The sequence below is a fragment of the Melanotaenia boesemani genome, chromosome 10 (assembly GCF_017639745.1).
Source record: "Melanotaenia boesemani isolate fMelBoe1 chromosome 10, fMelBoe1.pri, whole genome shotgun sequence".
Taxonomy (NCBI): domain Eukaryota; kingdom Metazoa; phylum Chordata; class Actinopteri; order Atheriniformes; family Melanotaeniidae; genus Melanotaenia; species Melanotaenia boesemani.
Window position 1 is genome coordinate 2,189,132 of NC_055691.1, and position 14,462 is coordinate 2,203,593.

A 14,462-nucleotide genomic window follows, 5' to 3' on the forward strand; every position below is an offset into this window, starting at 1 on the left:
CTAGTTTCCAAACATTACACTTTATCTTTGAAAAATCTGCTTCACTTCCACATCCTGGTCTTTAATCACACAGCTTTGGTATTTTTAACTTTTGGCTTCATGTTCATGTTTTTCTGTCCACGTCTCAGTGTTGACATCCTAGGTGTTTTTATGTTACATAACATGAATGTAAAACTATCTGAACACAAAAAATCTGTATCAAAAAGCAAAAGATGCTACATTCGTATATAAGCATTAATGGCAACGTCTCCACACACAAGTTTGTACCTGTCAAGCAGGGGTGCCTACCCCCCTCATTCAGTGTCAGTTTATTCCAAAAGGAAATTATAAGAAGCCCTTTATGTCCTTGTCAGTCTGAACATCCAGAGTCGTCCGTCAGAGTTCCTCTGGAATCAGAATCAGAACGGGATGTGATCATGTTTCCTCCTGTTGGCAGGTTTGTCCTGGTTTACGTCCAGCCGAGGAGGACCGATGAGACGAACAGAGAGGCGGACAAGAGAGGCGATGACATGGAGATAGCTGACGCCCCCCCACACTCTGTAGCATCCTCCTGTTAACAGTTTGGACACATTTCATTAATAGGAAGAGATTTACAGTCTTTAGAGTGCCTTGAAAAGTTTTCTTACCCCTTGAACTTTTTCACATTTTGCCAGCTTACAATCAGAAACTTAAATGTTTTTCTTTATGTGATCGACCAACACAAAGTAGCACATAGTTGTAAAGTGGAACAGAAATGATGCATTCTACAATACTAGAGCCACCTTTCTTTATGGGTATGTTTCCACCAGCTTTGCACATCTAGATACTGACATTTTTGCCCATTCTTCTTTGCAAAATAGCTCAAGCTCAGCCAGACTGGATGGAGAGCGTCTGTGAACAGCAGTTTCTGAATCTTGACACAGATGCTCAATGGCATTTAGGTCTGGACTTTGACATGGCCCTGCTAACGCATGGATATTCCTAGATCTAAACCATCCCGTTGTAGCTCGGGCTTTGTGTTTAGGGTCATTCTAGTGCTGGAAGATAAATCGCCTTCCTGCTCTCAAGTCTTTTGCAGCCTCCAACAGGTTTTCTTCCAGGATTGCCCTGTACTGAGCTCCATCCATCTTCCCATCTGACCAGCTTCACTGTCCCTGCTGAAGAAAAGCATCCCCACAGCATGATGCTGCCACCACCATGTTTTACAGTGGGGATGGTGTGTTCAGGGTGATGAGCAGTGTTAGTTTTCCACCACATATAACGCTTTGCATTCAGGCCAAAAAGTTAGATTCTGGTCTCATCTGAACAAAGCACCTTCTTCCACATGTTTGCAGTGTCCCTACATGGCTTGTGGCAAACTGCAAACGGGACTTCTTACGCCTTTCTTTCAACACTGGCTTTCTTCTTGCCACTCTTCCATAAGGACCAGATTTGTGGAGTGCATGGCTTATAGTTGTTCTGTGGACAGATTCTCCCATCTGAGCTGTAGATTTCTGCAGCTCCTCCAGGGCGACCATACAAATGCACTCCACACCTTTCAGATGTATATTACTTTAAAATTTTGAAAACCATGCATCATTTTAGCTCCACTTCACAATTATGTGCTACTTTGTGTTGGTCTAGCACATAAAATCTTAACAAAATATATTCAAGTTTGTGATTGTAAGGTGGCAAAATGTGAAAAAGTTCAGGAGTATGAAAACTTATTTAAGGCAGTGTATGTTGAACTCATCTACCCCTGCAGATGTTCTCTGTGAAGTCTGAATGTATGTGGGGGTTTCTGGGATGATCTCAGACCCTCAGCACTGACCTTTGGGTGGTAGGCGTGGCAGGACTCTGGGCGCCGCCGCACCTTCTGAGATTTCATCCTGTTGCACTTCACTGTTGCGTTATGTTCACAGACATTAAGGAAAACTGAATTCTGACTTCTGACTGAGAATTTACTGGAAATTTTACAAGATGAATTCATATAATTTACCTGATGTTTGTCTTTTTATTTATTTTTTTAGATGTGAAACAGAGAATAAACATGAAGTCCAACAGCCTGACATGAATGTGTTCAGCTGGAATAAAAATAATCTGATGTCTGAAAATGTCTTCCCTGCAGCACCTGCCTACATCCAGGAGGAGGCAGTCTAAGAGCGAACAAAACTGTACAAAACTGTAAAACAACTCATAATATTAATAATAACTTTTACTGCTCTGCATTTTATCAATCTCAAGTATATACTAGTGATCAATAGGCTGCCATATTTCCCTGGTCCTCCAGACCCAAACCCACCTCTGTATCTTCTAGCTTACCACACTCGCCTAATGACACATTTAATTAATTATTCATCACGGTATTTATGTATGTCATCATGGCACTTTTCTGTCTGACAGAGGAAGTGAAGGATATATTTGATTTCTTTGGGCTCCAGCAGGATGGATCCATACTGTCGAGAGCAGTCACAGTAAGCTTGAGTCACAACCAGAACCAGGTTGCTGTCAGGAATCTGCTGCACCACAAACATCCTGAAACAGAAGCAGGAGGTTTACAGTCATGCATCAGCACAAAGTCCAGTCCGCTACCATCACTGATGTACGTTTTTTTAAATGTGTCTGTTTAGTTTTCCATTAAAGGAATTTAGAAATCTGCAGGTTTGTGTTGCTAAATCTGTGGAATCCACAGAAGCTCCACCTTACAAGTTCTAACTGGTTATAAAGGTGACTAATCAGACTTTCCGTACTTTTTCTGCTAAATTAATGCTCTTATTTCTTGTTTTATTACTTTGTGAAACACTTTGAGTTGCAGTATGTGCTGCTGTATGTAAAAATGTCTGAAGGTCTTGGTATAAAGTTGTTAAAAGGTTTACTTGACTTTTAATGCTGTAAACTTTCAGTTTCCTTTATCATCGACATATTATGCCTGCTGTCACCTGTTTTACTCCATTTGTTTGTAATAAAATAGGTAAAACCCAGGAACACAAACTAAGTCCAGCATTTTAGGAATATTTCATCATAAAGTGAAACATGTCCCAGACTGGACGCTGCCTTGCTGCAGAAGGTAGTGTATGGTGTAAAATCGCTGTCAGTTATGTCGTGTGTTTACAAGCGTATATATCTAAATATTCATCTTAAGATGAGTGTGAATAAAAAATGTCCAAGTGATCAGTATGTGGAAATGGTTGATCTTCTCTAACATCTGCTCTTAATCGGAATGAAGAAACCAGAAATTTACCTTCAGATTTGTCATTTTAATAAAGTTTTTTTTAAACTTTTTGAACCTCACAGAAACAGTACACACTAAACATTTCAGATCTGATTTGAAATATTCCACATATTTTCTTATGAACAACTTTGGATAAAAGTGCACATATTTACGTATGCCACACACTCACCTTTACAGACAGTAATCTTACCCCATAGCCAGGGGTTTCAAACATATGGCCAGCGGTCCAAAACGGGATGAATTTGGTAAATATGAAAATAACATCTAAGAGGTTTTATATATATATATATATATATATATATATATATATAAGTAACCATAATTCCTAATCAGTCCTCTTGAGGAAACACCTGAGGTCAGTTGTTTGTTTAAATAATTGTGTTAATATGTTTAACACATGCGCAGCATGATAAGCCCCGTACATCCGTCATTTCTCTGTTATGACGGCGGGACGTGGAGAAGCACGACGGAAAAGATCAGCCGCCCTTTGACTGCCTTTTTTTATATCTTAAACTGCGTTTTGCACCAACGTGTCTGTTCTCTGAAGCAGCTGCTTCTTCCCTCCTCTCATGAATCACGCCGGCTCTCGGTGATCAGCTGTTCAGCTTTTCTCTCTTGTTGCGTTTGGTTATGGTTCAGCTAAGAAGGAAAGATGGTTCACACCATCACATATTTACCAATAGTATTGTTTTTGGCTGTATCTTCTCTAACACAGTGGTTGGCTGGTGGTAGACAATGTTTATACTTCAGCTATGCAGGGGCGGGTCTAGAAAAGTCTTGATGCGGGACCAGGCAGGAGCCCTGACCAGGAAAAGGGGGGCACAAATGAGACATTTTTTTAGGTCTAGATTTTATGAAAAATTGAACTGATTATTACAACTAAAGTGATCATCTAATGCAAAAAGGTGAAGATAAACAAACAGCCAATGATATAGTTTATCAACAGTTGTTTACTTTGATGATGCTGCTGTAGGACTTTTAATTTCATGCACGATTAACGCATCATGTGTAGTTTCAGAAAGTGGTGCAGAAATAATGTGCCACAGAATGGATCTATAACATGTTTATTTTTAAAGTTCTGCAAGATGGTTCTCTGGACAAGACTAAGGTAATGTTTTATTTACTGTTGGTGTGAACTGATTTACCACTGTAGTACGTCGCATCTTAAATGCCACCTGTTGTGTAGCACACAGCTGATTCAGAGAGCCCTCCTCCTCCTCTAACGACGGTCTGTGCTGGATAGGTTCCCATGGAGACGTACTGATAATTCAACCTTTCTACAACTAATCTGGATAAAATAAACAAGCTGGAAATGGTGCTAGAACACTTCAGAATATTTACTCCTGTTTATAGTAAATTTCTTTCTAGATTAAGGTGAGGATGTCAGAAGTGGATGAGAGCGGATGTGCAAAAGGGGTTTTCTTTTGTGTGTGTGTGTGTGTGTGTGTGTATGAAGTCACTGACTCTTTCAGCTTATGCTTGCTTCATACTCAGTGAGAAGCAAGAAGTTTGTTCTTGTTCGCACCGTATTCGTATCATCCTTTTGTTTTCGTTGCCCAGGTTTGGGAGTCTTTGTGGCTTAATCTTGACACACCAGCCGAGCACAACTTTCTTCTTGTGGGGTTCCAGAAGTGTGTGTGATTGGTCAGACATTTCAGGTGGTCATGGTTAACGCAGAGCAGCGCGAAGCAGAAAGCTGTCACTTCTGCATTTCGGCTGATGCGAAGTTGAACGGAGGATTGAGGGAGTAAAAAAAGGAAGGATTTTTAGAGATAATTAAACCGTTATTTTACTGGTCTGACCCACTGGAGATCAGATTGAATGTGGTACGTGAACTAAAATGGGTTTGACACCACGACTGTAGAGACCTCTGGGAAAACATTTTTCAGTAAAATCCATCCTGAATGAGCAGGTTGCTCCAGAAAATAACGCATATAAATAGTGTGTTTGTGTGTGTGTGCTCCGTACTTCTGGCAGCGTCCACACTTGATGAGGCTGTTGGCCTCTCTGACGGATGGGTCATACATGAAACCAGGATATGCCGTGTCACATGGTACCAGCGCCTCCACCTTCTTCTGTTTATGAGCTGAAACACACACATTTTACACGTTTTATCATCCTGAATGTCATCACGTTTTCCTCCCTGGATGTTTCCTTCATTCATACACACACACACAGACATGTACTCACATGTGTGATAACCAGCTTTGGCTGAATGAGTTCAGATCAGAGCGGGCACAGAGAACACAGCAGGGTGATGATGATGATGATGATGATGGAGGGAGGATGATGATGGAGGCAGCCGTTGATGTGTGGTGTAGGAAAATGAGACACAGGGCAGTGACATAATGAAACACCAGACAGACACATTGGTCTGTTCTTAGCCTTCATCACAAAAACAAATTTTATAATCTTCATCTGTATTTTTTTATATTCTTTCCAATCAGCAGACAACAAGTCACATGTCTGCACAGAGAAGCAACAGAGAGGTTTAAAAAACGTCTGAAAGACATGAAGACCTGAATGACATTGAATTTTCTCCCTCTAAACACACTAAGATTGTGGTCTTTGGACCTGAGAACCTCAGGATAACACTGTCTATCTGGAAGTATTCTGGATGGTATAACATGGCTTTCAGTACTACAGTGAGGTACCGTGGAGTTATTCTGGACCAAGCTGTCCTTTGATTCACATATAAAACCGGTTTCTAGGACCACCTTCTTCCAACTACATAATATGCCCAAAATGAAGAACAGAAATTCTGGTCCTTGGATCTTATTACTGTCAGATTGGACTACTGTAATTCCTGATAAATGTTCTGTCCCACAAATGTTCTGAAAAGTTTTCATCTGATCCAAAATGCTGCAACAAGGTTTCTGACAATCTTCACTGCATTGGCTTCCTGTTAAATCCAGACTAGAATTTTAAATTCTTCTCCTCAGATATGAAGCTTTTAGTGACCAAACTCCAGTGGATCTTAAAGATCTTAGCGTTCCAGATTTTCCTAACAGGGCACTTCACGCTCAGACTGCAGGTTTACTTGTGAAAAGTTCTAAAAGTAGAACGGGATGCAGGACCTTCAGTCATCAGAGCCCTCTCTGTGGAACCAGCTGCCTCTCTACCTTCATCAGTTTTCAAACTTTCCTTTCTGATAAGGTTTTTAGTAGGTCTGGCTTGGTGACCCTTTACTGTCTCTTCAGTTCTGCTGCTACAGGTCGAGGTTGTTGGAGGACGTCCCATGATTCCCTCACTCTTTACTCTCCATGTATAAATATCTGACATCAGGTATCATTCCAGGTACAGTAAAGCGCTATATGAATACAGACCATTTACCATCGTTGCTGTCGTTAATTTTTCTTTAGACAATTTTTTCATCCTATTTTCATTTATTGTGTTCATTAATTTTATGTTTCTATATGTTTTTGTGTGTTTTTTCATTTTTATTATTATTATTACTTTTATAATTACTTTTTGTCTTTCTAATGGGAACAATTTCCCTTCAGGGATTAATACAGTGTATGTAAATCTGAACTAAATCTCTCCTCTCATATGCAGCCCATACAATAAATGAATGTGGCTGTAACTGATCTATAATAACCTGACAGATAAATACAATACAGACATCATGAGCAGCCTACTGTCTGTGTGTGATGCGGATGTGAGTTCATTTGGATAAAAACAAGGGCTCATTGTGACTCCAGGTACAAAAGCCAATGTGTCATTTAAAATAAACATCTTACCGTCCACAAAGTAATCAGAGTGCCAGAAACCACAGAGGTTAAAGTCCAGGAGGAACCTGACGGGGAATACACACAGCGATTCAACTCCATCTCTGCGTGAGTAGACCTCAGAGATCATGTGTTATACTCTATGTGCAACAGTATGAAAATCCAGAAACAAACTATAAACATCTTCAGCTGAAACTTACATCACTGCATTGGAAAAGAGCCATCTTATCAAGGCCACCATGACGTAGAATGGCTGCAGAGGAAAGGAAGATGAGAATTTACTATTTGTTGTGTTTGTCAGCCATGAATAGAAGGGTTTGGAGAACATAACTATAGTTTACATTAAGCCTTAAAACAAGGTTTAGCTATTTTTGGTCCGCCTATTTTTTATTTTAATTTATTATATATATATATAAGAATGTATGTAAAAGCTTAATCCTTTTAATCACAGTCAACATCCAAACATATTTTTGTCCTTGACAGTTGTCAAATTTTCAGACTAAACTGATGTAAAATTAATGTATCTATAGATTTAGCACCGTGAAGGCCGACCAAAACAACAAAACAAAAGTTATTACTAACAGAACTTTGTAGAAATAACACACAGATCAACAGTGACCAAGCCTTTTCTCATCTCGTCATTCTCTCAAGTCTTGGCTTTCAGGAGAAAAAATATTGGCATTGAAACAAACACACAACAGAAACTATTTACAAATTTACACTTTTTCCTGCATCTGTTTTTAGCTATTCACAGTTATTTATGCTACTATTCACCTACCATTCTCCCAAAACCAACTTCAACTTGGCTTGTTTTTTATGCCACCCTGCATCAAAAACATCTTCTTGGGTTATTCCAGCCGTAGAGGACCGTTATTTTTTGTTGGTTTCAGACTAACATATAACTTCTGGCTCACTTGTCGATTATTAGCTGCTCCTGATCATCAAATAAAATTATCTGACTGGTAGAAAGTTTGAAATGGTGTGGCTTCATCATAATTTCCAGATCAAAGTAGGTCTTTTAGCAACATAGTAGTGATAGCAATGTTTTAAACATGATCAAAATGTGATAAATGATGGTGTTATCATGGATCACTGTGGATATGCTATATAGCTATATAATCTCAATAAACACTACATTTTGTGGTTTGATTGTAAACTCCCTGGACAGGATATAAATGCCTAGAAAACTTCTGTAGGTCACCTAAAGGCTAAGCTATTGATCACAATTCATCCCACAGGGTTACACACTACCGTCCCATTACGACTGCTGATGAAACTCACGCTGAGCAAAGGTCGGGCGCTGCTGGCGTGATGGTGGCTGTTCTTACACATGGCCTGGTAGTCAAACAACGACACTCTGCAGCCAAAGAGACAGCGTCAGTGACAACAACTCAAAGTATTCTTCACATTTCATTAGAAGTGAGTCAGAAAATGTGTTTCTGAGTTAGTCATACTTTTTGTACATTCCCATCTTCATTAGTGAAGCCATGATGGAGCCGTCCAACTCACCAAAGAAACGGCCAATCTGGAACAAACAATGAATTCTTTAGAAATCTCAACTTATAGAACAACCAGAAACACAAACAACATTGATTATTCCTTTTAAACAGGAGACAATAAACTCACTCATATCTGTATATTCCCATTCTCTGCTCATCACCCTCTGAAACTGTGAAACCAGCACTGAGTAACAGTTGTTTTAATCACCTCTGCTCAGGCCCTCAGGTGAGACCCAAGGGGTAGGAAAAGAAATGACTTGGCACAATTCAAGACCAGTCTCAGAGATTAATCAGAAAATATGTGCATGATCTATGGATGTCACGATTGCTTGATTTTACGATTAACTGTGGAATTAAACATCAAGATTAATTTATCATAAAGATTCCATAAAGGGCCATACCTGAAGCATTTTATCAGATCAAAGTTAAAAACACTCAACAAAGAACAAAGTAAAACAACATGTGTGTGTTACTGCTTCTGCTGCCTTGTTTTCATTCTTTTAGAGAGGGAAATTATGGCAGAAGAAGAGTTATTCCCTCCAAACTAAAGGATTAAATCATCCATTTCAGATTTCTGATATGTGTGAATACACCCGCCTGTAAAGCAACCATAAAAGAGCAAATACATCCAATATGTTTCACCACCTGCAGGACAACCACGTTTTAATTTTTGGCAATGAATCATCACAGAAAACCAAAGGAAGCATGGAAGTGGGTTCGGTGGAAAGGATGAGTGTCATCTGCATAGAGGTGACAGTGAACGCTGTATTTCCTAAAAACCGAACCAAGGGAAGCAGATAGACCATGAAGAGGCGGAGCACCAGGACAGAGCCCCGGGCAACTCTGCTGTGGACTGGAGGTGGTTGTAACTGAACATTTTTGGACAAATTTAGTTCTGTCACAGACGTATAATGGAAACCAATAAATGCTATTAGACAACTTGTAATACAATTATAAGAAACTAGGCCTAACTGGATAAGGGTCATGTTTATATTGGTGGAATGGGATGACCTTTGGTGTAACTTGGCTGAGGCTTTGATGAGGAAATTTCTTCCACTTGTGAAGGAAACTTGTATCTTTGTCTCCTCTCATGCATCAAAAGAAAGTACATTACATAAATGCTATTGGATCAGTAATACAACTGTAAGGAAAACATTTGCTGTGGAGTAAAAACATCCAGAGGACTGAGCAGTAATAAAGACTATCAAGTGTGTTTTACAGGGTTTTAAAGTCATTCCTGTGTGTGTGTGTGTGTCTTTCTGCCCTCGGTACCTGAATTATTCAGAGCTTTTGGTCTCAGCAGCTCTGTTCACATTTTAAAGCTGCTCCTGGCCCACACTTCATCTTGGTCGTGATGGGAAATTCCTGCAGCCTCTGAGGACTTTCAGTTTGCTGAGTTTGTGCTGTCGGATGCTGTTTGTACCAAAAACTGAACCTTTGTTTTCCAGACAGGAGCAGGTGCAGTGAACAGCACACCGACTCTGTTTGCCTCTAAAATGCCTTAAACAAAACTGTCTGATATACAGAAACTTCACAAACCTTCACCTCATTTCTTTTATAAACTCATCACTGCAAACATAAGAGACAACATTGGCTCTGTGCTCTTATAATAAGATAACAAAAGCAGTTTGAAGGAACACTTCCTTCTCTATTTAAACTGTTTCTTATGTCCAAATAGAGATGATGCTTCTGTATTAAGGTCAAAATAGCATTTATTTAATAATTTATTTATTTTATATAAGCAAACTTTAGCCTTGAGCATGTTTATCTAGTCACCCTGTCTTTGGACCCTCTACTGTACCAGCAAACATGGTCCATTCAGAACTCATCTAGAACTTTGGCAGTAAACAAGGACAAAGTATACAAAGGACAACGCTGGTGTTGTAGGCTGCAACCATAAAAATCCAATTCAGTTAGTAACAATAACAGAATTGACAATTAAGACTAGCATGTACACTAAATAACTGTTAACAGGAGACATCTGAGAGACAGCACTTTTATGTCCCCAGATTAAAAAAAAACTGGTAAAAATTAGAATTTGTGTATGTTTTAATAAAAGTTTTGAATTAAACCACAGACTCATAACAACAAGTTAAACACACTCATCCACAAACCTAAAAAATGGGACACAGCAAAAATGAAGCACAACAATGCAGCTGTCATGTTAGCAGCTGTAAGATTATAAATTCAGCAAAAGCAAATAACATGTAGCTTAGACTGACAAAATGTCATTCTGAGACAAACCGAGTCACAGATGTTGAATTAAATTTCAAATTCTTTCAATGTTTAAACTCTTTCAAGAGTTCAAACTAAACATTTAGTTTTTTTGCTGCTGAAATCTAGAACAAACTACCAGAAAACCTGAAGTCTGAGCCAAACTTTGATGCATGAAAAGTGCTGTATAAATGAATTTTCACTGCACACACAACCTCCACACCCTCTGCTTATTACAATTCCCCAAGCTGACCTATTTTATCTAACCAGCAATAACTTAATTTCAGTCTAGATTAAATATTTATGGTGCCCTGCAACACACTATGAGCTGCACCTTCACACACCAGTGGCAGCAACACTTAGGAGGATTCTGGGTGTTTCCACAAACTTCCTGCAAGGCTCAGCAAAACATTGAGGGAACACTTCATCATGTGCTGTATCTGCTTAGTAAGGCCACTGGGAGCACAGGAGACATGCAAATAATGAAAAATAAGCTTCTGCAGCACATGAGTCTCACTTTCAGGCTAGTCTGCAGCAGAATGTTTACCTTCTGAGAAGAAGCTGCATCTCTAACAGAGACAACAACACATTTCAGCAGAACTGCCTGCGACAAACGTAGAAATGATTAAAAAAGAAACTTTATGAAAATCAGATAACAGTAAAGATTATTCTTAAAGATATTAGGAGTGAATGGGGAGTGTTTGTTGAATGTGTGTATTTATGGCGACATGGTTGGCTCAGATTAATCCACAGAGTTAGTGCTCCTAAAACTCCAAGCATTTTTTTTTTTTTTTGCTATTTTTGGTCTATCTACATAAAAATACACGTAGAAGCTCAACCCTTTTAATCAAAGTCAACATCCAGACAGTCAATATTTTCAGGACATCCTCAGTTGTCAGATTATGAGGCTAAAATGATGTAAAATTAAAGTATCAATAGAGGTAGCACCACAAAGGCCGACCAACAGAATTTATTACTAACAGTACAAATCAAGAGTAACCAAACCTGAAAAAAACACACGGCTGACATGACTTTTTTTCAATTGGCAGTTCTGCTCCTGATTGGCCATTACTGTCAATTTAAGCTCTCTGATTGGTGGAAAGATTGACAGGAAGTGGCTTCATCATAATTTGTGGGTCTAAATAGAGGTCTCTTAGCAACATAGTAGTGATGGTGATTTTTACTTTATTATGAAAACGTAAGTAGTGGTGTTATCATAATTAACTCACTGTGGATTGTGGCGTCTCTGAATAAACACAACATTTTGCGACTTGATTATAAAACTATTCATCATTATTTACCCTGTAGAGTTACACACTACTGTTCCTGAGTGTTACACCCGCACCAGCCACTGCCACAGACACACCCTCTCCTTCCTTCCATGCACCTCAGCAGTCAGTCTCCGTGTGCTGATCATTCACACCTAAAGTCAATCTACCTACCTGGTTTTATATACTCCAGCTCCACAACCAAACCAGCCCCCACCCCTTCCCGGCTCCGACTCACCTGGCTGATTCCGTAAACCTATTGATTGAGACCAACTCCAGCATGAAACTCCTTGTTAACTCTGATCTGTCTCTGTGAGGTCCTTCATAACACTGAGGAAACCGATTATGATATAAGTAATAGTTCTAGGGGTGCTGGCGATCTAGTGGAGTTTTAAGGGTCAATCCGGATCTAACAGCTTTCAGATGGGCAATTTGCACATCTGCACACAGGAAGAAGCTTCTCTTTAAATGGAAATAAACTCAAACCTGAGATTTTCTAAACCAAACTATCTGAAGAATGCCACAAGTTAGAATTAGAAATTTAATTATGGACTTTAGTCTCAAGGACATGATGAAGAGCCTTTCAGACTTTGCAAATTGTAGGACAGAATTAGTGGAATCTATCAGCCGTTCTGGCAGCTTGTCGCGCTCAGTTAAAGCTCCACCAGGGTCAGAGAGCAGCAGGTGCAACAGCTGCTGTAATAACTACTAATGCACTAAAACACACAGATTAAAGCCCAAACTGTCATCCAGTCCATGAGCCGTCCAGATGTTGTTCATGAGCAGATTATCATCCAGAAAAGAAAATCACTTCCTGACTCCAACAAGTCAGCAAAACTCACAATTACATAAATACACAGTTACACAACCACAGTTACCAGAGGAGGAAATAAATGAGAAGACAAACGTAATTAACCTCCAAATCGACCCTTCCACACAACAGAAACCTAAACAAATGATCACTTTCACAACATTTACTACCAGAACAGTCATTTTCATTCTTACAGGCTGAAGGACACGCGTTTGGTTCAGGTGTGGAACTATGTGTGTGTGTGTGTGTGTGTGTGTGTGCGTGTGTGTGTGTGTGTGTGTGTGTGTGTGTGTGTGTATAGGCGACTCGGTTAGTCGTCTGTTCTTTGTTTTTAATGTAAAATACATTGTGTTGCAATTGTCCTGGTACAAAAAAGAGCTTTATAATTAAAGATTGATTGATTGATTGATTGATTGATTGATTGATTGATTGATTGATTGATTGATTGATTGATTGATTGATTGATAAATTGACTGAACTGCAGCAGAGGAACTAAAACTACAAAATAGTTTAGATATGAATTTCTTTAAACAATCAAATGAATTTGAACTTGTTTGGAAAAATAAGAGAAATATAAAAGTAAAGATTTGTTATTAATGATGTAAACACTGAACGAGTTCATGAAATCAAATCTTCTTTTTGTCATCATCTTGTATCACAAAATCTGTTGTTGAAACTACATTAATTATGTAGTGGGAAGATGAGGCTTATAACAAATCAGAAACATTATATTGTACATTCATTTTGTCATACTTGAACACTGTGTATTACTGTAGGGGAGAAATACATCCCAAACAATATACAAACAATAAATAAATGGTAGAAAAGGGACATTATCTTGATAAATAATGGAGGATATAGAGATCACAGAAATGAACTTTTCTTAATACAAACTGTAAAATTTCCAGACTTGATTTAGTTTAAAAATAATGGTGAAAGCTAGAGATAAATAACTTTAAAATAAAAATAAAGAATTTGTTTTCAGAAAGAGCAGGAGGTATAATTTAAGAGAGAAAGTTGATTTAATAATGCAGAATGTCAGGAAGACTTTTAAAAGTATGTTTTTCATTATCAGAGGTAAAAATAGTGGAAAGGTTTAACAGATAAAGTAAAAACATTAATTATATTAAAAGACTGTACAAAATCTAAATATTGATTAAATATAAGCCGAACGGTTTGATCCGGGACATTAATGAGGGTGATGAGCAAGATGGTTTGGTGTTTTTGTTTTTTCTGGGGAGGAAATCTGTTATTGTAAATCTTCTGTTATGAATGATGAGATTAAGTTTTGTGTTTTGGAAATGTGGTAGAGATATATGAGTTTATACTTTTGCCTGCTGCTTCTCAGACATGTGAGGAGAAGAAAATGAGAAGGTGTAAATACTGTAAAGGACAGAACATGTTTGAAATGAACCTTCAATCTAGTAAATCACCAGAAATTGTGATATTTTACATGCCTGTTGTTCTAATTTGGTGCATCTTAAAAATGAACAGAAATTAAACGCTTGTCTTGTTCCATTTTCTTTTCCTTTAAAACAGAAGAAACCGTTTCTGGGTGTCATATTTTCCTTGTTCAGAGGATTTTCGTTGGAATAAGAGGCATGTGGTCAGGTGAGGGATCTTACATCGTTCCTTTCTTTGGACAACACGATGAAGCCGTTGTTGTCGACCAGGAAACAGCTTAGTTCCTGAAAGCAGCAGAAAGAAACAGAGATGTTTATTCTATATGATGGTGATGAGGTTAGATGAAGA

At 38.6% G+C, this 14,462-nt stretch overlaps 1 protein-coding gene across 1 annotated transcript in view; it reads right to left on the minus strand.

The window, feature by feature from the left end:
- Positions 1–354: 354 nt before the first annotated feature.
- Positions 355–14,462, minus strand: part of LOC121647109 (voltage-dependent calcium channel subunit alpha-2/delta-4-like) — a 91,381-nt gene continuing 77,273 nt past the window's right edge. The window contains exons 29-38 of the mRNA XM_041996274.1: positions 14,336–14,398; positions 8,373–8,443; positions 8,200–8,275; positions 7,119–7,171; positions 6,931–6,986; positions 5,381–5,401; positions 5,159–5,276; positions 2,378–2,493; positions 1,790–1,872; positions 355–550 (exon numbers count right to left, since the gene is read on the minus strand). Coding sequence (XP_041852208.1) covers positions 449–550; positions 1,790–1,872; positions 2,378–2,493; positions 5,159–5,276; positions 5,381–5,401; positions 6,931–6,986; positions 7,119–7,171; positions 8,200–8,275; positions 8,373–8,443; positions 14,336–14,398 — 759 coding nt within the window. The 3' untranslated portion in view covers positions 355–448. The remainder of the gene's footprint in view (positions 551–1,789; positions 1,873–2,377; positions 2,494–5,158; positions 5,277–5,380; positions 5,402–6,930; positions 6,987–7,118; positions 7,172–8,199; positions 8,276–8,372; positions 8,444–14,335; positions 14,399–14,462) is intronic.